This window comes from Schistosoma haematobium, chromosome 5, assembly GCF_000699445.3.
Source record: "Schistosoma haematobium chromosome 5, whole genome shotgun sequence".
Lineage (NCBI taxonomy): Eukaryota > Metazoa > Platyhelminthes > Trematoda > Strigeidida > Schistosomatidae > Schistosoma > Schistosoma haematobium.
In genome coordinates this window covers 15439037-15463571 of record NC_067200.1, presented here as the reverse complement: position 1 = coordinate 15463571, position 24535 = coordinate 15439037, and the positions used below count along the sequence as shown (strand labels likewise).

The 24535-nt window shown below is 33.6% G+C and overlaps 1 protein-coding gene across 2 annotated transcripts; it reads left to right on the top strand.

Moving 5' to 3' along the window:
- Nucleotides 1-293: 293 nt before the first annotated feature.
- ZDHHC4_1 (putative palmitoyltransferase zdhhc4) lies at nt 294-24280 on the top strand. 2 transcript variants are annotated; one of them, XM_012938329.3, is made up of 7 exons: nt 294-3478; nt 5463-5727; nt 15752-15930; nt 18717-18839; nt 19880-20046; nt 21645-21722; nt 22527-24280. In XM_012938329.3, exons 2-7 carry the CDS (start codon nt 5531-5533, stop codon nt 23025-23027), a joined length of 1245 nt encoding a protein of 414 aa, XP_012793783.3. In that variant the 5' UTR covers nt 294-3478; nt 5463-5530; the 3' UTR covers nt 23028-24280. The 2 variants fall into 2 exon arrangements, with proteins under 2 accessions (XP_012793783.3, XP_051064978.1); XM_051217562.1 differs by lacking the exons at nt 15752-15930; nt 18717-18839 and having other exon boundaries at nt 19880-24280.
- Nucleotides 24281-24535: the final 255 nt, after the last annotated feature.

Below are 24535 nucleotides of genomic sequence, written 5' to 3'. Positions count from 1 at the left end.
ACTTAAGTGTAATCTACTTAAAGTCGTATCCATTAGATTCAGATGTTTATCCGTTGAAGAGGCGATCTACACTAATTTGCAAAGCTTCAACAATTTAGTTTTCTACTTGTTAGAGTATTATACCCTTATCGTTATTTTATTATTTTTTAAAAATGAATTTGTGATGATGAAGTATACGGTGTTCTTATTGTTTTTAAAATTATTTATGCATGGAGTGCATCTAGTTTGGGGTTCTTTCAGGTCTAGTAAACAATAAAATATTTTTACCTAAGTAAGAGTTCCATTTTGATAGCTTTGAACTTCGAAATAAGGATGATTGAATTATTACATATATAATTAATTCCAGATTTATTTCAGTAAGGATTGATCGATAGTTTCTCTGTCGCATTTGTGAATCAATTGACGAATGTACCTTAAGCTACATGTCCGACTCACGCTTCTGCTTAGTTTGAGCCCCAACACCTAAAATGTCGTTTATAACGAGGTACCCGAGTCTGTACGTAATAGTACATGTGTATGAATCTAAGTTATTCGTTTGTATGTAAAACCAAATAACTTTATTTTGGGTATCAGTTGTTTCAATGAAGTTATGAAGATACGGGTATTTGTTTACAGATAACCTCGGGGTAGTTTATATAACCATGTGTGTCAGCAAAATCACATGTTTTGTGCTAAAAACAAAAAAGTTTCACGATATTTTATTTTGATTTAATAATTCTAAATGTGGTAGTAGAAATGAACTCCTATAGTTGATGTTTTATTGTTGATTACCACTCTGTAAAACAAACGAATTAACAGTTTATGCTTATAAAATTGACCATATTTTTAAAGTGTGTTGTAAATATGTTACTTAGTGTTTGTCAATCAGAGGTTTGCTAGGCTTTTCAATTGATTTTTTTCATCCACTCCTACCTTGGTGATAGTGAGAGACTAGCGTAGAAACAGTCAACGTATTTTTTACTGATTGTTTTTTCGTAAGTGTAATATATTTTGGCACATACGGATGTGATTCTTAGTTTCTAAACAAAAGCGCAAAATACTAGACGTTACTTCTTATTGTCGATTTCGAGACTGTTGAAAACTAGAAAGTACTGCATAACTGTTACATCCTAGTTGAAGGGAAATCATTGGCAGTGCTCCTGTATTAACTTGGCTGCAGTCAGACACGGTAAATTTAGGTGGTTATCAGCATGGGACTGTGGAGATTATTAAGATTTTGATTCAGATCATGATAATTCATGCTGAGAGGTCCCACAATAGGACGAAACGGCCGTACAGTGCTTCCAGGTTTTCAGTGGTGGTCTAAAATCAATCGGTTCATGATCTCAATCTAAAATTTAGGTGGACTAGTTTATAATAGGCTGGTCATTGAATGCTAATTAATGTTATGTAAATCAAGTCCTTAGTGCTGGTCGAATTTCATCGATCAAGTTCGATACCAGTCTAAGCGACTGAACATCGCGAACATTACGTTGATATATAACAGGAGATCAACATGCGATAGAAAGTATCAGTTTCTCTAATGTTACAGACACTTTATTGACAAGTGCCAAACATGGAAACTAGGTCCAGTGTTTCCTGTCAACTACCTCCAAACAGTATCTTATATGCAATGAACCACATTTCCGACTCTTATCAATTCGTGATATTGAACATTCGTCATCTAAAGTGGCTTCAGTAGTAAGTTCCTCATTACCATACATAGTTGTTCTTTAGGGTTACTGTGCAGTATCATGAAACTAGTTACCAATAAAGACTGTAGTTACCATTTATTTGTATCTGAATTTTTCAATTACCGAGGTACGTGAATTTGTCTTTGATGAACGGATATTTAGGCTCTCATCATACCGATTTAATGATTTTTGTGAGGCAAATAATAAAACCAGTTATCATTAGTGTTTAATACTGTTGAATATGTCCTCACATGTGCGTTATTTTTGAAAATTATAAAATTAATTAAATGGAAATTAGTAGGATGAGTTGAAAGCTGAATGACGTATTGTTTCGGATCTATGCCAACGATTTCAACCAGTCAATTCAATATCATGGTGAGAATCGACGAGAAACAAACATGAAGAGTGAATGTTGGTTTTTTCGTGCATGGAAGGATCTGTAACATTAGTTGTTTTCCAGTTCAGTAAGAAAATTCTAAATTCACATTAAACATTGTAGTTTCGAAATGTTCTGTATAGTGTTATATGCAGTACTCAATTTTTTTAGTACAACATTATACAGCTAAGATTTCTACACAGTCTTTTATAGGTTATTGAAATGACTTGTTTGTAAAGTGCTATTGATTGTGACGGCTTGTTTACTGCTCTCGTTTCTAAACCAATAAATAATTTGGAACTTGGATAGTTCAGCGGTAATATCTCTAATTAGCTCATTGCATGCCACTTGTTCGAATCATGCAGAGGACATCATTTCTTCCTGTCACGATTGCAAGAACATCTTGTTAACTAGTACTAACACAAGTTTTCTGTCACAGGCTTCCGATTGCTTGTTACGAGCAACAGGACTAAACCATTTAGTTACATTGCTAATTTAAGATATATCTGCCATTAAGTTAGTTATGAAATTACCGACTACTTTGACATTATCTGCAAGATAAGACGATTTGTTTATGATAAAATTTGAAGTACGGAAAGTGATAATTAATCAACACGTTTGAGTGAGTTGTCTGACTTTTGTTATTAAACCTCATATTGTTTATCATATCTATCCATTCTATTTACTGATCTTTTGTTACTAATTAGGTGTGTTGTTTTTGAGCAGATGAAGATAACAAATTCCCTTCTGTTTTGCAATGTTTCATTTAAAATTTCACGTGTTTACGCTTTAACCAATATAATAGTGAATAAAACCTATCATTGTTTGGAAGATATAACCGATTCATTTCTTATTAACTTGTCATTGAATCTCGAATTGATTTTTCCCAATTCTTATGAGACTCGTAAAAAAAAAGCAGAATTAAGATGTTTACCACCTATACATACCATGTGGGTTTTTAATTTTCGCAACAGTAAGAACAATCTTCCTAATATTATGTCGTTCTGAATAGCTAAAATACATGGAAATAATATATTATTACTTCTCCAAATGATTCACTACATTGTATTATTCTATTGTAATGTATATAAAGCTCAATAGAATTGAGTTAAATTGTCATAAACTGATTTTGAAGTGACTTAAATTCTTTCAATGTGTGTGTTTACGTTACTTACCATCTGTTGTGTTGTATTTAAATAAATATGCACTTTGTTCGTATACATGAAGTATTTTCCGAATGATTTTATTGTATACTGCTTGATTAAACAATGGCGAGTATTTGAATTGGTGATTATAAGACTTACTTTCGGGTGTACATTCCACTGAGAGACATGGCCCATCAACTCGATCTACAAAAAAATGTTATGTGCTGTATTCCTCGTTTTGTTAGTGGCAACATCTGAACATATAATCATCATATGAATTTATTGTAAGCTGCTATTCAGTTATTTTGGGTTTCATATTTTTTTATTATATAGCTGTCTGTCCATTTTGCGTTTTAATCTGCTCACATTACGTTTGTGTTAAATCTTAAAATAACTTCGCCTATAGCTCTTCTAGGGTTACTGCTGGCTCCAAGTCCGGATTGAGGAGGAGGGTTAGGCATGGCGTCGGCAACCTTATTGCATGTAAACCAACATTACTAAAACAACACTAACCAGAATAAATATTTCAAACCATTTAAACTTTATCCTGGGAGTTAGGTCTTCATTGAGAAGAACTATGAAGCCTCATGATGAAAGCCGAGATTCTTCGAAAGCCACGAGGCCGACGCCCCTTCTAACAACCAGAGCAACAATTTTTATAGGTACATGGAATGCTCTGACAATGTGGGAGACCGGGAAGATCAGTCAAATAGCAACAGAAATGAGGAGATACAAGAACATGCTCCACACACTCGGGGAGTTACTCTGATGCTGTACAAAGAAGCACGTAGTGCACTCATAGGATGAGAATCTCATGGATCCAGGATCATCAAAGCAGCTTTCAAAACAAAGAATGAGAAAATCACAATGAATGTTATCCAGTGTTATGCACCCACCCATGATAGCAATGACGACGATAAAGACCAGTTTTATGAGAGGCTGTAATCGATCATAGCGAAGTGCTCTGGAAAGGACCTGACCATTCTGATGGGAGATCTAAACGTCAGTTAGAGTAGACAACACCGGATATGAAGACATCATGGGATGACATGGACTTGGAGAAAGGAACGAGAATGTCGAGAGATTAGCAAATTCATATGCTTTCAACAAAATTGTTATTGGCGGTATGATATTCCCCCTCGAACGTATACACAAAGCTACATGGATCTCACCGGACTACATCACAGAGAACCAGATAGATCATATATGCATCAACAAAAAGTTCTGAAGGGCAATAGAAGATGTGAGAACCAGGAGAGGAGCTGATATAGTCTCAGATCACTACCTAGTTGTGGCCAATTTAAAACTGAAGCTAAGGAAGAACTGGAAAATTGGACAAACAGCATTAGAAAGGTTCAATACAGTCTTCCTTCGAGATACTGACAAACTCAATGAATTCAATATAGCTCTCAACAACAGGTTCCAAGCCTTACAAGATCTACTGAAGGAAGAAGAAACCACTATAGAGGATAAGTGGAAAGGTATCAAAGAAGCATTAACCTCAACATGTCAGGAGGGTCTGGGCCTCAAGAAGCATCACCATAAGGAATGGATCTCTATGGAAACCTTGGACGATATCCCAGAAAGGAAGAACAAGAAGACAGGAATTAACAACAATCGAACAAGAACAGAGATAGTCAAGTCACAAGCTGAACATACACAAGCAAACTAGAGATTGCAGAGGAGCATTGGGGTGGAAAATCAGAAGTCCTTGAAAGACCTACCGGCGACAGCGGTAAAAGTTGCTAGCGATGGAAACACGTGACAACTATATGACAACGAAGAAACTGACACGGAAATCACCAAACGACATTATGAGGCAAGCCCTGGCTTGGAATCCTGAGGAGAAAAAAGAAATATGGAAAGTTAAATAATACACTGTGTCGGAAATTGGAAGTAGACATGAAAAGGATGAATAGCAACGGGAAAGGATTGCCCAGGACGGTGTTGGATAGAGAATGCTAGTGATCATCATATGCTCTTTCACGAGGAGTAACATCTGTAACTCAGTAAACCTTAAAATATTTTTTGTCTGCTTATTTGTTAATAAGTACCATCTGTGAGATATAATCATATTTTTTCTTGTGGGTTCCACCTCCAACCTATTGCATGTGCACTGGAATTTTTATACTTAATTTTATCTAAATACAATTTTCCCGAAATTAAAGTTAAATTATTAATGTGTGTTTTTAGGAACAACGTTAGTCTATTTCTTTCTCAATTTTCCTTTTAAATAATTAATTTCTTATCTCATGATTCTTATTTTAGATATATATCAATTTCGAAAATTTGAAAATTTCTGCTGTTAGTTGAGCTTACCTGATATCGTCTTTTACATGGATTATTTAACAAATATCATATTATATCTTAGCTTTTCTAGTGGTTTTTTATTATGCTATTGTCTACGTCATACCATGATGGGACAAGTTTTAAAATTTCTACTTTTGAAACCAGTGTCCGTAATTTGGATAACTATGCCGTTTGCGATCAGAAAAATGATTTCCGAAACAATCATTTGGTTCTTATTTGGGAGGTAATTTCTATTCCGTTTATAATTAATTTTTATACTTGAATTAAAAGTCGTTGCCATTGTGGATGGATAAAGTAGATTGAAGTGTTTGGTGCCTGAATTACAGTCATAGGTATTAACTACAATCCAGAGGTAGTCAATCTGTTCTTGATCATACATTCATATATAACTTTTGAGATAACCGGTTACATTTTCAACAATTATTTATTGAAAAGACAGATATTAGTACAAATAGGCACCATAAAAAATATAAGGCTCATAAATAAGGAAATAAAATTGTGTAGAGGCATAGGAAGGAATGAGGGATAATCTAAGACAACATGGAGTGAAATGATTTGAAATGGATGTCGATGCTTTTTACAGATTGGTTAAATGCAATTCTAAATGGTGCATGACCTGGAACAAAGTGCATTGGCCTGAATAACAAGGGAGGTGTTATTAAGAAAAGTGATGAACGACTAAATACGAGAAATATAATTTGGAAGGAGCGAATAACCTTAGAGAATCATGGCATATTATAACACTATAAATTCATGAAATACGATTGCCGATCGGTTCGTTAATTTGTACATAAGTGGAGTGCATCCATTTAGACATGAAATAGCGAGTCTCTTCTCAAACCTGTGGATTTGTGAATATATACATATGTCACACTGATAATTAATAACATGTTTCTTGATGATAACGACGATCTATTCAACGTAGCAACAAAGGAACAGAATATATGAATATTTATTTTTATTTTAGAAACTTAGGGTCTAGTTGTTGAGATCTTGAATGTTCATCAAGAATATCATGGCAGTTAAGTGATGATTAAAATTTGTGGAAATAGATTGCATAATATGATACAGATGAATGTCGACACAGCAATATAGTACAGTTATAGAAACTGAGATCATGCCAGTTGGGTGTAAAAGAATCAGTTTGGTAGCAAAGAGGGAGATAGTGATAGCTTCCAAAAAAATTGGAAGTTTTGATCATGGTTGAAGAAGAGATTGAATTAGTTTCTTTTGTATTTAGCACTGGTTTCTCTAAATCTAAGAAAAAGTTTTAGGAATGGTAAGTTGACCAGACATGATTACCTTTAACAGATTTCCACCTACCTTGTAAATGGTCATGAATGCTTACTCTATTTTGATTGGATGAACTTTATTTGCAAAATGTTCAGTTATTGAACTTTTTATGGATTCATTACTGGCTATTTTTAACTATGCGAGATAGTGTTTTCGAACTATTTCTATTAAAGTGCATATCAAACGTTCCATATGCTTAACGTCACAGGAGTGGATAAATTTATAAACGCACAGTGTAATAGCTTATCCTTAGGTCGAGTTGAAAAGAGAGTTTCTTCAAGGGTATTCGAAATCGCTTTTTTTAAGATGTTTGCAGCCTTTTCGCCTCTAGAAATGATGTTCATGTATAAAATCTTTGAGATAATTTATTGTTACTTTTAGTGTTTTGAGTTCCATCAGATTTTCTTAATATTGGAACATTGACAAAGTGCATATTGATTGTTTTCCACTCGAAGAATAAATCTTAATTTTCGTTAATATTATTGTAGAATATTATTCAAATCATGTATCTTATCATAAATACTAACAGTATCATCTATATACATATCGTCCATATATACAGATGAAAGTTGTCATCGGTTGTATTTAAATGATTGTTTTGTAAACTGATTGTGTAAAAATTATTTACTTACTTACGCCTGTCACTCTTCGTGTAGGTCCATAGGCCGCTCACCAGCATTCTCCATCCAACCCTGTCCTGGACAATCCTTTCCGGCTCCTTCCAGTTGTTATTCATCCTTTTCATATCTGCTTCGATTTCTCAACGTAATGTGTTTTTTGGCCTTCCTTTTTTCCGCTTCCCTTCAGGGTTCCAAGTTAGGGCTTGCCTCGTGATGCGGTTTGATGATTTACGTGATGTATGTCCTATCCATTTCCATCGTCTTTTCCTAATTTCCTCTTCAGTTGGAAGCTGGTTTGTTCTCTCCCAGAAGAAGCTGTTGCTGATGGTATCCGGCCAATGGATGTTGAGTATCTTGCATGGACAACCGTTTATAAATACTTGTAACTTCTTAATGGTGGTTGTTGTAGTTCTCCAAGTTTCAGCTCCGTTCAGTAGAACTGCCTTGACGTTCGTGTTGAAGATTCTCACTTTGATATTGGTTGAAAGTTGTTTTGAGTTCCATATGTTCTTCAATTGTAGGAATGCTGTCCTTGCTTTTCCAATCGTCGCCTTTACATCTGCATCGGATCCTCCTTGTTGATCGATGATGCTTCCTAGGTATGTGAAGGACTCTACATCTTCCAGATTTTCGCCATCAAGTGTGATTGAATTGCTGTTCTCCGTGTTGTATTTGAGGACCTTGGTTTTCTCCTTATGTATGTTGAGGCCTACTGATGCAGAGACTGCTGCTACACTGGCTGTCTTTATCTATATTCGTTTGTGTGTATGCGATAGGAGGGCTAGGTCATCTGCGAAGTCCAAATCGTCTAATTGATTCTGAGCTGTCCATTGTATTTCGTGTTTTCCCTCAGATGTCGAGGTCTTCATAATCCAGTCGACCACCAAAAGAAAGAGAAAGGGGGAGAGTAGACAGCCTTGTTTGACTCCTGTCCTTATTTGGAATGCATCTGTCAGCTGTCCTCCATGCACTACTTTGCACTGTAGTCCGTCGTATGAGTTCCGGATAATATTGACAATCATCTCAGGAGCTCCATAGTGTCGAAGAGGTTTCCATAACGTTCTCCTATCTACACTGTCGAATGCCTTTTCATAATCAATGAAGTTGATGTATAGTGATGAGTTCCACTCAACTGATTGTTCGGCGATGATCCGTGGTGTCGCAATTCGGTCTGTGCACGACCGATGCTTACGGAATCCAGCTTGTGGTTGCTTCGATGTCTGATTTCAGTGCTTCAGCTGGTATGTTGTTGGGTCCTGCTGCTTTCCCGCTCTTGATTTGTCTGATGGCTATTCTGATTTCTTCCGTCGTTGGTGGATTAACATCTATAGGAATATCTGTGTGCGCTGCTTCGATGTCCGGTGGATTCAATGGAGCTGTTCTATTCAACAGTTCCTCGAAGTATTCTGCACATCTGTTCCTCTGTTCTTGAATTTCAGTGGTTGGCCTGCCTTCTTTGTCCTTGACCGGTCTCTCTGGTTTACTATATTTCATTGCTAGTTTCTTCATTGTTTCATATCTCCTTCTCTTTCAGCTTGTTCCGCCGTCGTTGCTAATCCCTCCACGTACTTCTGCTTGTCGGCTTTAGTGCTCTTCTTCGCTTGTTTGCTTGTGTATGTTCAGCTTGTGACTTGACTATCTCTGTTCTTGTTCGATTGTTGTTAATTCCTGTCTTCTTGTTCTTCCTTTCTGGGATATCGTCCAAGGTTTCCATAGAGATCCATTCCTTATGGTGATGCTTCTTGAGGCCCAGACCCTCCTGACATGTTGAGGTTAATGCTTCTTTGATACCTTTCCACTTATCCTCTATAGTGGTTTCTTCTTCCTTCAGTAGATCTTGTAAGGCTTGGAACCTGTTGTTGAGAGCTATATTGAATTCATTGAGTTTGTCAGTATCTCGAAGGAAGACTGTATTGAACCTTTCTAATGCTGTTTGTCCAATTTTCCAGTTCTTCCTTAGCTTCAGTTTTAAATTGGCCACAACTAGGTAGTGATCTGAGACTATATCAGCTCCTCTCCTGGTTCTCACATCTTCTATTGCCCTTCAGAACTTTTTGTTGATGCATATATGATCTATCTGGTTCTCTGTGATGTAGTCCGGTGAGATCCATGTAGCTTTGTGTATACGTTCGAGGGGGAATATCATACCGCCAATAACAATTTTGTTGAAAGCATATGAATTTGCTAATCTCTCGACATTCTCGTTCCTTTCTCCAAGTCCATGTCATCCCATGATGTCTTCATATCCGGTGTTGTCTACTCTAACTGACGTTTAGATCTCCCATCAGAATGGTCAGGTCCTTTCCAGAGCACTTCGCTATGATCGATTACAGCCTCTCATAAAACTGGTCTTTATCGTCGTCATTGCTATCATGGGTGGGTGCATAACACTGGATAACATTCATTGTGATTTTCTCATTCTTTGTTTTGAAAGCTGCTTTGATGATCCTGGATCCATGAGATTCTCATCCTATGAGTGCACTACGTGCTTCTTTGTACAGCATCAGAGTAACTCCCCGAGTGTGTGGAGCATGTTCTTGTATCTCCTCATTTCTGTTGCTATTTGACTGATCTTCCCGGTCTCCCACATTGTCAGAGCATTCCATGTACCTATAAAAATTGTTGCTCTGGTTGTTAGAAGGGGCGTCGGCCTCGTGGCTTTCGAAGAATCTCGGCTTTCATCATGAGGCTTCATAGTTCTTCTCAATGAAGACCTAACTCCCAGGATAAAGTTTAAATGGTTTGAAATATTTATTCTGGTTAGTGTTGTTTTAGTAATGTTGGTTTACATGCAATAAGGTTGCCGACGCCATGCCTAACCCTCCTCCTCAATCCGGACTTGGAGCCAGCAGTAACCCTAGAAGAGCTACAGGCGTAGTTTGTAAAAATTTAGGTAGTAATAAAGTAAAGGTGTATCCTATAGTTAAGCAATCACTTTGGCTGTTGAACAGTTTGTTGGATGTAAATTGCATATTCAAATGTGCTTCTTTTTACTAGGAATATGTTCTAAGTATTAAATTATTTATCGTATTATTTTCCTAAACCTAGAAATAAAGAAATCTGTTACTGTCTTTATTTGTTTATTTATTTTCATCTTTTTATTTGGTTTGCTTTTATCATATATATCTTACTTTTTTCCTTTCTATTAATATTAAATGTCTATTTTGAACTGTTACATTACCGTATTTGTTCACTGTTTAGACTGACATGCTCATCAATTAATTGGTATTTTTATAATGTGCTCATTGTTTCAATAATATCTACCTATATATTTATGCCCTTCAATAATAATTCAACTCCTGAAGAAAATCAGAACAAATTTAAATATGGCCTAAAGTAGTGATGAATGGATATCTGTCTTGTTGATTGCTTTATTTACCCGTTACTGTTACCTTTTTTGATTTTCCGTAGTATTTCTTGTCTTAATTGTTTATATTTCAGTGTAATGATAATGACCAATGAGTAGTGACTTAGCGGCTAGAATGCTCATTATAGTTCAGTTCTTATCTTTCTACTTCGATTTAATGTATCTGTTAGTATGATTAGCTATTACACATCTAGTGTGTTTCATAGTTGAATAGATAATTATGTACTTAGCAGACGAGTTACACAATGAATTACTTTAGTGAAATTAACTGATATTGTAGATGAAAATTAAACCTGACATTTACGTTTTAATTCAATTGGCACTTACGAAACTACCTTCCAGTCGTTTAAATCTCATTCATGTTTAATCATATTTATTTTACGTTTATTATTTTTATATATAAGTATAGAATTTTACTGATGAAAAACCCTGGTATATTGGCTAATGATTCTGTCCTTAATATAAGTTCATTCAAGGAGTTGAATAAGTAATGGGGTTTGATGGGTAGTTATCTCTTGGTTGCTTCATATCTTTGCGTTCATCTTTGTGATCAGCATTCTATTAATCCACTGTAACAATCACTGAACTGTGGATTATTCGTTGAATCAAAATCTATAACAAAGGCAAGGTGTTCAAACTTAAGCAAATGAAATGTGAGCTCTAAACTCGTTACTTCTTGATTATATATAGCTATAAACAGTATGAACTGTTCCCAATGGTTTAGTGGTTAAAACATTTGGTCTTTTATCAAGAAGTCACAAGTTTAGACACGTGTATGCACAGAATGTTTCAACAAACAATTGTTTTATCCATTAGAGGAAATTGTGAAAGAATGCAAAGAAAGTCCATTGTTGGGATACATTTCAGACACTTGTTAGTTGAATAACATTCATATTTACAAATTATAAAAGGAAAAACCCATAATTAATAATCATCAGTATATTTTCTTTTCATGACAGATTATATTATTATCACCTTTGAATTTATTGTTGTCACTGTGTAGGCTAGGCGCATTGATTATTGACTCTGATTTAAAATTTACTCTACTTCGTATATACATCCTTATAGGGATACATATTATTTGATTTACTTATTTCCTTCGGGAGAAATTATCCATTCTGTTATTTTTTTATAATCTCTAATTGTTTATTATTACTATTATTATTATTTTATTTCTAAATTATTTGGTGATATTTTATTGCTTTTATTTCTCTTGATGATTTTCCACAGAGGAATGTTTTGTTTTGTTTTACTGTTATTATTATTATTGTTTATCCAGAAAACTGCTTATAAATACTAATTTATCTTATTTCACATTTTATCTTCTTTACTGGACGGATTTCAGCTCTTCTTACGCATGTACACATACGTACATTTTCATAAACATTTTTCTTCATTTTAAAGACAGATTATTGTGATTGCTTTTGTGATTAGTTTGTTGTTTTCTCTCTTGGCTGTAAAATAGAATTACAATTGATTTTAACACAATGTCAGTTATTTGCCAAATAGTAGATTTCTGTACTCAGTTTGAACTGCATTGTTTGTGTGTGTATACGTGTATTTGAATAGTAATATTACTCAATTGTCCAAACATAAATAAGTTGAACAGGCCTTTAATTTATAAAGTAAGGACTGAAAACTGTCACTTCAATCGGAAAATAAAATTAGTATCTCGTGGTGTCCGAACGAAAGTCCATTCATTAAAGATATATAATGTAAGACTGTTAGAGAATATATGATACTCTGTTTCTTTAAACATTCCATACTAGAGGTTAGAAATAGTTGATCTGTGATTATAATTAATCCTATCAAATAAAATAAGGAAATATTATTTAGTTGATTCATTTGAATTCATTCAACTGATCTTGAACTAGACCTTCATTTCACTTGAATATCAAACATCTAAATAGCTATACAATGTTAATTATTTATCTGAAGTATCATTTTACGATAACCTACACATGTCTCTTTATGTTTTTACCCAATATATCCTCTTCTCTTTATAAACACATAGAAACATCGTTTCCACTTTACATTCATACTACTAAAGAGAAGACATTGCCAACATGTTTTCTAATGTACTTATTTATCAGCATGTTCATTGATGCTGCTATCAATTTTCATCGATTGAGGTGGAAAATACATGTGTTTCGCATGCCTAACCACGGCCTATCATAACGTGCACTGTTAGATGAAACAAGAGTTGGGTTATAATAAAAGCTAAAGTTGGACAAGTCATGGCGTGGTATCAATCTATGAGGTCAATGACTGTTAGTACAATACTTGTAACAACTGTTCGAAGTAGTTGAGTGACATTGCATAGTTGCAGTCATTCTTTGTTTTCCTTTACTCTATATATATAGACAAGACTCTTTTCAAATGAGGTGCATAAAGGCATAAACTATATTTCTAAACTTGTGCTTCAAAATTTATAAACGCGTCAACGAAATACTCTCAAAAGTGATTTGATAAACTAAATCAAATCATGTATTTTATGCTTAGTCTTGATTACTCTCAATGCTGCTAATACTTTGGTGTTTACTTTGGTGATTTGCTATGGCAAGTTGGGCCGATGCACAGATGCGTCAGTTGTTTGTAAATGAAACTGTTATTAGTTTAGAATTTTGTTTCTCATGAAGAAAGAAGGCTTTTTTTTCCAAAATCTAGTTGTTCATTACTGAAGTCAGATATGGCCAACATGAACGATAAAGATAATCAAGTTGGTTTAACAACCATCGGGTTGATAATAAGACTAAATTGCATTAATGACTATGAATGTTACGTACCGATGTTTAGTATGCTATAAGGGTTTTTTTTAAATAAGTCTTATTATTTACTGCACATTCTGCTAAATTCAATTAATTTATATGGAATTATGTTTTGTAATCCACATATTATTTATTGTTTTATTTCTTAGATTTTAATATTTATGCTTGTTATTGTTACAAATCATTAGTCATGTATATATTCATATACAAGTACTTGAGCTAAATGACATTATTATATATTCAGTTTTTATAACTCTGTTAATAATAGTAATGATAATATATTTCTGAAAATGAACATATATGGCATGCCAGTTAATAGGGATGATCAAGTTAATACTAATTGTTAAGTAATGTGTTGTAATGCGGTTGTCCGAATCTGATACCGATATATACGCTTCCTATATGGGAGTAAAACCATCTACTTCAGTGAAAAAATGAAGAGCTAATTATAGGCTTTTACTAGCTTATCCTAATTGAAATACAAACACAAATATATAACTGTTTCCTCCAGGTACTTAAAACAGATCTCTAAACAATAGGGTGGACCTCGCCAGCATTTATCACTCATAATTTGGCCTGATTGACACGTGCTATCAGATAATAATAATTCAGTGTACGTTTTCTGAAAGATCTTGATTTCCGGATATTATGATAGGGCGACAATTAACCCTGATAGTTAGGTACTAATTCTATTAATTGACACGTACTTAAGTTGTCTATTTTCTAAAATGACCTCTAGTCATATCTATTCTCGTGTTTAAGATTTAATATGCAGGGGTGCTATTTTGTCAAAAGAAAAAGCCACTTCTACTGAGTAGGTGTCTTGTCACGTAATATCATTTCATTGGGAGCTCATAACAATAATTCGGTCTCGTGGGTAGCCATTACTCGGCTGCTTGATATGACTGCATACCATCAATTGATTGTCGTTGAATTCATTCATTTTACAATCCAAAAACTCATTCATAGAACCAAAAAGTTTCAAACTAGATACTTAAGACAAAACTGCTAATCATGTGAAATATTAAGTGAATGTTGAATGCATAACCATAAATGACATGATTTCATAGTACAGAGTATAAGATTAGTTTAACAAGGATAATGCCGTTATTACTGTTTCAATCGTATAAACATGTCGGTAAAGTGTAGATGCATTATTGTATGTGCTTTACACTACACGGTTCCCATAAAAGGTGCATGCTAGAACGTACTGTTTGTTCGTCTACATCTTTTCATAGAGGCCATTGTTGCCGTTGTGAACTGTAGTGAACCGAGAGGTAGACTAATGGATTCACTTTACTGAAAAAACTAAGTATGAGGACATATCTGTAAATCGATAGTGGAGTCCACCAGGGCTTCTACCACATGTCCAGAAATCTAATGGATTTTTCAGCACCGTCTTAACATAGGAAGTTATCATAAACTTCTGATACTATTAGACGGTTCAACTTTCAATTAATAGAAAAACTGATGTTACGAGAAAATGAGTTCGTCTGTGTAACGTTATATCATTTCAGTTTCGTCACAGCATTTGTGTTTTAATCTACGAACAATGAATGGAAAGGAAATGGGAGTAGACGGTGTAGAATCAAATCATGAATACAATAAATGTGGGATGACTTCACGGATAATATTGACCGCTTCCTAGTGTGGTGTATGTAGTAGATATCACCTCCTAATCCTTGGTTCGAGTCCCGCGTGTCGTGTGGTGGGTGCACATTACTGGGGAGTTCCATATTAACATGAGACGGCCATCCAGTGCTTCCAGGTTTTCCATTGTGGTTTAACTTCAATTGACTCATGAATTCAACTATTAAATTACTATATTATCCATAAAATTACTCTCTGATTATATTTATTTATTTATCCAGGTGTGTTGTAAGCACAAAAGCCTAAGTCAGAAATATAAATGTTACCAGTAACCTCAATTTTGTTATATTAGTGAGTATTTAAGGATGTGTCATACATCAAGTTAGTCCTGACAATCTCTCATGGTTCTAGAGTTCGAGTTTATTTAATGCCTGAGAATGATTTAGATGTTGGTTTGTCTTGCAAGTAAATAGGATAACTTAGTATATTTCGTGAACTGGAGATCTGTTAGTTAAAATGTCAATTACATCATGTAAAGCAAACTTTTTTGTTTACGAAGATAGAATAATATGCAAATTGATGCATATCTTATGTCTATTCTGTTTCTAGGCATTGTGTCTATCAAGTCGTTTATCTAAGCTGTATTATTTTTGGACATTATATATTGATAATGGATGTTATAACTGTACTCTATCGATATTCCTGGTTAGAGAATAATCTGTTTCTTGGATCTGGATGTTTATTCCTTAATGGTCTGTTATATATGTTGTTGTGTTTTAGTGATCCAGGTTAGTTATTGAAACTGCTTGTGATTGGTATTATGTGCTTTGTATTCGTCATAGTATTTTTTGTATTACCCTAAGTGCTGTTGTACGACTGAGAGTGAAGATAGCTCACCCTTTCTTTCTAGATGCGTTTATGCGGTCCCCCCATTTATAACCTCTACCCAGTGGATTCACTTAACTCGGTGATTTTTATTAAACGTAGATAGTGAAAGCGAACAATCAGTGTTTACACCAGGTTGATGAATATTAAGAGTGCGAATTAGATAGTTGGCAAACCTTGATTCCAAATCAGTGTGGATATTAGCGTAATGGAACAAATGGCGGGTGCGAACGTAATCTGATCATCAGCTAACGCGCAGCTTTATAGTGTCTAGTTCTGTGTCAAGCTCTCATGGGCTATTCTAACTTCTGGACAGACTCATATACTCATTCTTCTTGAGTCATATTTTGACCTTGTCAATTATTCGCTTATTAACATTAATTGTTTTTATATGATCGTATGTATGTGCCACTTACCCTACTCATCAAGTGTCCCTAGCTTATTTTTGGTTGGCTATAAATAGTGAGTCGTGCTTTGTCAAATGGAGTTGGTGTGTTTGGATTCTTAGATTTGCTTTGCCACTTCACTTCACTTTCCCACTTCTCATTCTTAATGTCTGTTTAAATAGACGAGTGCCTGAAATAAATTCATCCGACGCAACCCGTGGTTGTCTTATTATTGCCGTCGCACAAATGGGGTTAACCCAGGTGTAATATGCGCAGTTAAAGGGAATATTTATATTCATGGCATATTCCTTCGTTCTTTAAATTGGGGTCAGATCAACAGGCCACTAAAACTATACTTCCTGATATGGCTCCTCAAGTTTATAGGTTAGACATTTAGATTAGACACTCTTGGAGTAGTTTTTCAAGGAAACTAATCTCCTTAATTTGGACGTCTAAGTAGTGTTTCAGCCATCACATAAGTAAGTGATATATTGTAATGATGCCTAGTGCTCATTTGTTTTTAAGTCTTGTCTATCTTAAGTCAGTCTAAGCCTCTTAAAATTAACACAACAGAAGTTCAGGTGAATAAACACAAGTATTTTTGTCATTATTTTGACTCAACTAGATCACTACGTAGCTCGGTTTATAAATCCTACTGCTACACGATAATTAAGAGAATTTTGTCCTACTATTACTATTAATGAATCACTGTTAGCGGTACATGAATTGAATCAAAACATGGTCACTGCAGGATTGTGTCGCAGCACGCTGATTGGCTCACTCTTAGCTAATTATTACTAGCAGATGAATAGAGAAGGTTCTAGAATCTTGTGTACAATTATAAATATATTAATATTTTTCTTACTGTGATTCAACATGGTTTACTTTGGAATAGAATTACATATCTGTCCATGTTGTGTTCTGTTTTTGGGACTAGTCAAATGAGGTAGTGTCAGAAGAATGCTAAACAATAAGGATATCTGGGGTCTGTTAGCAAACGACTTAACAACGACCCATTTATTAGTTTACTGATTGTCACTTTTTTCTGTTAACGAAAAACAATATAACTAATTAGTGAATCTAAACAAAGTTGGCACTTAGGACCACATAGGAAAATACCTTCAAACAACTATTTAGTACATAAATACATGTTAAAGACTACAGTAAGTAATTCATCAAAGAAATAACTCCATAAACTTCATCGTTTCTGTTCGAATTGTTATGAAGAGTTCATGGAAGTATTGCTTTGGTAAATTATCTTTAGATATTCCAACTTTTTTTAGGTAATTATTATTATTATTTCCTTTTATTTTTCCCAAGTAGTGATTTCAAAGTTAATGACTTCTTGTTGTTCCCATTTGAAGCGATATGAAAATCAGTTCCCAAAAAATTTGAATAGTTTAGAAGATCAAATCTGAGAGTATGAACGTATTTTGAGATTAGACCATAGATGGATGTCTTTATCAATGCTTAAACTATTCAAAGTCATTAAACTAGTAAATTTCATTCTCATTTTTCGATTTTAAACGTAGAAATATTTAATGGCATATTTGGGAATGTGGCCAGATCTTCACTTAGACAAGACAGTTCGATTGAATCGAATGCAAATCTAGGAAAGCGGTTTAAATACAACTGTATTCTAAGTTTTCTCTTCATCGTTTAAGTTAGAATCTACTTTAGTAAACAATTAACTCTCTCATTTGTATTTAGCACATTTTATTATACTTTTTTCAAATTAGATTTCGTACAATGATGCTTAAATTTAAAGCGAGTTATTCACGAAGTAGGAATTTATTAACTCGGTTTTAAACCACACTTTTTGTGAGAAGCTGTTCAAACCCAAGTTAAATGATGAAGTGAGTTGGGGTTTGAATCTGCAATCCAGTGGTTAAAAGCTGTATTTTTTAGGCTATTGACAAATATTATAATATGACATAAAAAGTAGTAAAAATGTTCTTAAATTGATATCTCATCGGTTTGTTAAATTAGTTATAAATCAGTGACCGATTTCTTCCCAGTTCGAAATTCTCCAACTGCATGCTTAATCTGATGATTCTTCACGGAAACTAAACCCGAAATTTCAAGTTCTTGCCGAAAAACAAGGAACAAATTTAATGATTTATTTAAATTTAAAGAAAATAAAAAAGAAGCGGGTATTTAATTAGTCAGGTACTGCCTTATATATTTTCTGAGCTAGTTTAGTTCTTAAACGGTTTATTGTATAGTATGGTTAGTTATACTTTCGCTTCAGTTAATAGAATTTATTGTACTATGAATTATTTTCGCTCTACTATTTATCGTAGGTTTTATAACATCACGAAATAAATCAGTTTATGCACATATTTATGAATATGATAATTTTATTTATTCACCTAAACAATGCACAATATGCTGTCATATCATTCCAGCTAGATCTAAACATTGCTGTAAGTGTTGTTGCTTCTATTCATTTCTTACTTGCTTATCTTTCATTTTCAAGTAAATTTTTCAAATTACCTGGTTATTGTAACCACTTGAAAATAGGAACCGTGTTAGTTTAGAGAGATGATTTTATGAATGTTTCTTTTATTTGTTGTTAAATTGTTGTATACAATCAATAGAAAGATTCTAGTGTCCTTGTTCCCTTCTGATCAACATTCACGGAACCGTTAATGTCCTTCTAAACTTACTTCTTACTAAGTCACTTCTGAGCACATTAAACTTGTTTATTGAAATTCGATCACTTACTTTAATGTTGGTTACCACACTAAGTGACTGAATTGTGCATGTTTGTCACGTATCATCAAGTGCACATGTATAATTTTAATTTTGATATGTGTCTATTAACCCGTGTTTATGTATTATGCTACGGATGGTTTTTGTTTACAGTTAAACTTTGAAGTCAGACATTGTATCATGCAATGCAACCTATAAGGAACTAAACTTCGGCATACTGAAGTATGAAAGTTAATTCATAAAATCTTGTTCTCCAACGTAACAAAATTAACAGCCAACTGGTATATTTGATGAATATCACAGTAGTTTTCTTAGATAGTTGCTTTGAAAGCATTATATACAATGGGATCTATTGTTTCACTATTATTGTTTTAGTAGCAAGTAAGTAGTTTGCTTCGTTTTAACACACTGATATTCCATGTTGATTTATGCCTCCACCTTGTTAAGGTTATTTTTGGACCTCCACCATTTCATGTAGTTTGATATGAGTAAATTTATTTTGAGTAAATCTCTCATATTTTATCCAAATAAATTTGATGATAACGATCATTTTCTAACTCAAAGGAGTTAACTTGTAAAATAAGGCACTTTGCTTTGATGCAGGAGCCATTAAGTAGCATGCTAAGCAGTACTTTAGGCACTTGAGGATTTCCAGAGTGTGATTGTTAATGATATTTTGTTTTTTCTTAGATATATTTCAGATTTCTGTATTTGATTTGTCAAAACACATCGTATCGTTTTCTTTTTTCAGCTCGATGTGACCGTTGCATATTTCGATTCGATCATCACTGTGTTTGGACAAATTGTTGTATTGGTGGTCAAAATCATGGGCTTTTCATAACATTTCTATTCTCTTTATGTTTTATGATTGCCAATGCATTGTGGTTAAATTGTCGTATGCTTTATTTATTCTCTGTTGTAGGTTAATATTTTATCATAATCTCTATAGATTATTCAAATCATATTTCATTGACACATTGTATTACTCAACCTTTCAAGTGATTACACAAACTACAGTGATAACGTTACTTCACGATCCATTAATCTTATCCCTCTCAAAATACTCCAAAGATACTTGTCCGATTTCAGTTTCTATTGTTCTAAGCATTCCTGCAAGTCCTCAGTAATCAGAATTTTCAATTAATAAGTTATTCTAAACAATTTTAGCAAACTCTCTTTCAGTGCAACATAGTAAATCGTCTTTACGGTTTTCGAATTGTTCATCAAAAAGCGAACACAGGTGTAATATAACTTAATCGTTATGAATTTTTCCTGTTTATAATTCTTTCCCAGTTTACGTAATGATAGCCCCTTTTAGTTGGTTAGTTTATAAGAAGGCCAGGTAGTTCGATATGTCTTGAAATGGTCGTAAAAGCTCCCATCTTTAATTACGATAATTGGGCACTAGGATTCTTCCTAGCTACGTCTACTGAAAAAGTTAAATCTCCTAAGGTGGATTTATTTGGTAGAAATCAAAGAAGATTGTTTTATACGAATATCACATGTGTTTAAGTACGTACGTGTTGGACGACCATGGAAATGGCATACAAGTAACACATTAAAAGAGGCAGTGACCATAAAATTATTGACCTCCTGAAACTCACTAAAAGTGGGGATAGGTGTCGTGAAGTTCAGCTCAGAAAAAATAAAAAATTCAAACTTACAAAGTAGAAACAACAAAACGATTAGTTATTACTTTACTGAAGGTAAAACATCGTTGACATTATTACGTACATATTCACGTACTGCTTATTACAGCTGAAATGATAATTTGGTACATATTTCGAGACGTGGTCCGTTATGGCAGCCCTCAAGTAGTGTTACTTTGTTTGGAACTGTCTAGTATCCTGTTGACCATCGTCTACTGAAAACCAGTGTGAACCTCTTATTAAAAGTACAGTGATTTATGATAAAAATAATTCATTGGTAATATCCAGTTTCTAATAAATGTTGCACACTGTTAACGGGATGTACGTGTGTAAATTAATACTCTTATTGTTCAAAAAGGGAAATATGTTGGGATTCACAAGTTTAAAATACTTGAAATATATTAATCAATGTTAAGCTAAAATATTGTAAAAAATATTTTATATTACCGGTCTACGAAAACTGGTAAAGAAATACTATTGAACAGTTGTTTCTGTCTCTGGTAGGTTGCACCCATTTCCCTATCCATAGTCGAACCCTGGATTACATGGTCTAGTGGTCAGCACACTAACTTGAGTTCACAACTGAAGTTTATTTACATCAATACTTGGCTATTATCAAATCCCGTTTTAGAGGTTTGACTCCTAGCATAAATGAATTCCACGGCTCGTGGTTTATCACTGATATTTTGAGTTGCAAAATAGGATGAAACAGCTATACGCCGTACTTTGTGTTTATTGTTTGTTTATCAGTCTAAACTTGAGCTATCTTAATCCTAAATAATCTCCACAAACCTCTTATCTCTTTTTATTTCATCTTCTGTTTGCGTTAATTATTGCACTATTCACTCATCTATTTCTGTTTTTCAGCATGAAAATTTATGGCAAGCTCATTACTTAGATGAATATGACCAAATGCACCCAATGGATTGGTTAACATTATTACAAGTATGATAATATTTGTAACAGTAGTAGTATGGTAAAGCGGATATATATATGCATGATAAATATATTTGACTAAATCTTTTGTTTTTGGAATAAAAAGGCGTGACCTAGTTTTCATATTAGTTGGTATTCGTCAACTAAGTGTATCTGCAGTGTTTACGGGAGTTATATCTCCCTTGAGACTTGAATCCTTGTCACAGTGTAACAGCTAAACATTTTGTCATTGATCTTTTTGGTTTGAGTCACATAAAGATCCCCAGTTTTTTTAGACTGAAAGTAAAAATTGGTCAAGAACGTTAATTGTCGTATAGCTGATGATTAAAGTTAATCATAGCGAAAAGAAAGTGTGAAATTCCTAAATATTCTATATTGAATATAAAGGGTAAATACATCTTCGCTATCGCTATTCATTTTGAGCTATTGTTTCCAATGATAAATTACAAAGACCTCGCTAACCGAAATCAGGAATATCCTTTTTGAATCTACTATTATGCACACTGCTATTGAACTTTGAGAGTTAAAAGATAAAGAATTTATGAAGCATATGTCACAGATATGATTCAAAATTCCTTCAACTGATTCACCAGTTATAACTGATTGCCTATATTTAGTTTTGACATAACTCGCCTATGAGTAATGTTTCAATTACATTTGATTCATTAATAATGACTTACACACATCTATATATAAAAAGCTTATACATAATTTGACATTTATCATCTAACTATCAATAATGGTTATTATTACGTGTTAATTTATTGTTATTATATTCATCGTTATTATTTCCTCTTTGATGTTTTTTTTCAGCACTTGTTCATGACATTTCCTCGTGTTATAGGGTTGACTGGCATATTAATTGTAGTTGTATTGTTATTAATTAATTATTTAACATTTCATATTTGGCTTATTTTGATCAATTGTACATCATATGAATATTTTCAAGGGAAGAAGCTGATTACTAGTGAAAATTGTTCAATTAACTATGATGATGATGATAATGATGACAAGGAGAAGAATAGAAAGATAATAAACAAAAAGCGTCATTTCCTTTCTACTTCATTATTTGACAGCAAGATGGTGATGATGATGACGGAAAGGACAATGATGCCTTCTACCGTAAACCGACAATTAAAGTCGAACCATAGATTAAGTGGACAAAATCCAACTAGTACATGTCATAATTATCGAAATTTCTACAATAAAGGTATTAGAAATAATTTATTGGAAATGTATACGCAAAGTACATCATATTCATTACGGGAGTTGAAACATCGTTTACCTGTACAGTTGGCATTTAAAACTCGTTAAATTTCTTCCTTTCAACTGATAGATGTTTTTTTACGAAAGCCGTTGGTCTTCAATGTTTTTTTAGTGTAACTGTATTTTCTCAATTCTGTTTGATTGAAGTCAATGTTATTCATGTTGCCTAACTGATGGTAACAGTGTTTCCTAGAAACATGGACTGACAGATGATTGATATCCTTATCGCTAACTGGAGTCATTGAATGTTTAGCGACCGATGGGCATCACTTATTTGCACATTCTAATGTCAGTTGTATTATGTTATTTGATAATCATGTCTTATAAGTTTAAGTGATATTAATATAAGTAAATAGCTTAAATGCAATACTTCTGTACGTAATGTGAGTGAATGTACTGTTGTTTTTTCAAATCAATGTTCTTACTCTTTGCAGTTTTATGAAGGTATCTCTGTGTATGAAATTATAGGTTTTATTGAATGCGGTTTTACGAGAGTGAATATAATAATCCTGTAGTCTCATATACATATTGTTGACATAGTTTGTCGGTATTAATAAATTTCAATAAATGTAAATAAATCAGTGGGATAATTCCTGAATAATAATTGATATTCCCCATAAAGTAGATAGCAAAAATACATCTGAAGCGCCAGAGTAGTTCTCATTTCAATATTTGTGAAATCTAATAAATATGAAATTTATGAATTTTTTAGTTTAAGTTGATTTCAACTGGATCTTTGTATACATACTACGAATACTGTGCAAATTAAGCTTTGAGATAACTAGAGAAATAAATTGAACAAAAATGTAAAACGTCTTATGGGCTTCATAGCATTAAGTACCATAGGAAAAACTGTTGTCATTTCATGAACTACGACGTAAGATTGTATAATGAGTAAAATAGTCAATCGATAATTATTAGCTATCGAAAATAATCGTTTACAGCGTACAGTAAAATAGAAAACAGTGGAAAATTTAGTGTCTCTACAAAAACTGCATGACTGACAAAGGTTTCTTATCCATTTGATTTCCAGTCAAGTTCATTTTATTCACTCAAATCGTTGCATATTAGTTTATATATCGGTATGTCATAAATATGACGAATCCATAAGATACTCCTCGAAATCAAGTATTTTTAACATAGTAGAAGATATTGAAAGACTAGCGAAACAATGGACAGCGTACATTGTTATTCTGCCTTTCATATCAAGCTTCCCTTGCATTCTTATTCATCTTGCTTTCTACAATTGCTAGGGAGAACTGGACCGAAGATTGTAACTCCCTTTTAATTGTTTTTGTCACGTTTCTAGTTACTTATTGGTTAGCGTGTTTTTTTGGTAAAGTGTTCTCATGAGTGCTGTTGCTGACCTCATATGCCTAACTCTCCTTTACCCGGGCTTAAGATAGGCAGTAACCCTAGAAGAGCTATAGGTGGAGTTACGTTTTTAATTAGTAAAATATGATTGGGTATTTTTTCATTTCAACAAAATATAACAGCGTATTCAAATAAAAGGACCTTTTTGATGTGACATCTATGTACCAGATAGTTTTTCATTG

Coding starts and splice junctions, on each gene's coding strand:
- ZDHHC4_1 (XM_012938329.3), top strand. CDS start 5,531: ATGGATTATTTAACAAATATCATATTATATCTTAGCTTTTCTAGTGGT. Junction 15,931..18,716: donor GTTGTGTTTTAGTGATCCAG/GTTAGTTATTGA, acceptor TATTTATCGTAG/GTTTTATAACATCACGAAAT. Junction 20,047..21,644: donor TGCTTTATTTATTCTCTGTT/GTAGGTTAATAT, acceptor TCTGTTTTTCAG/CATGAAAATTTATGGCAAGC.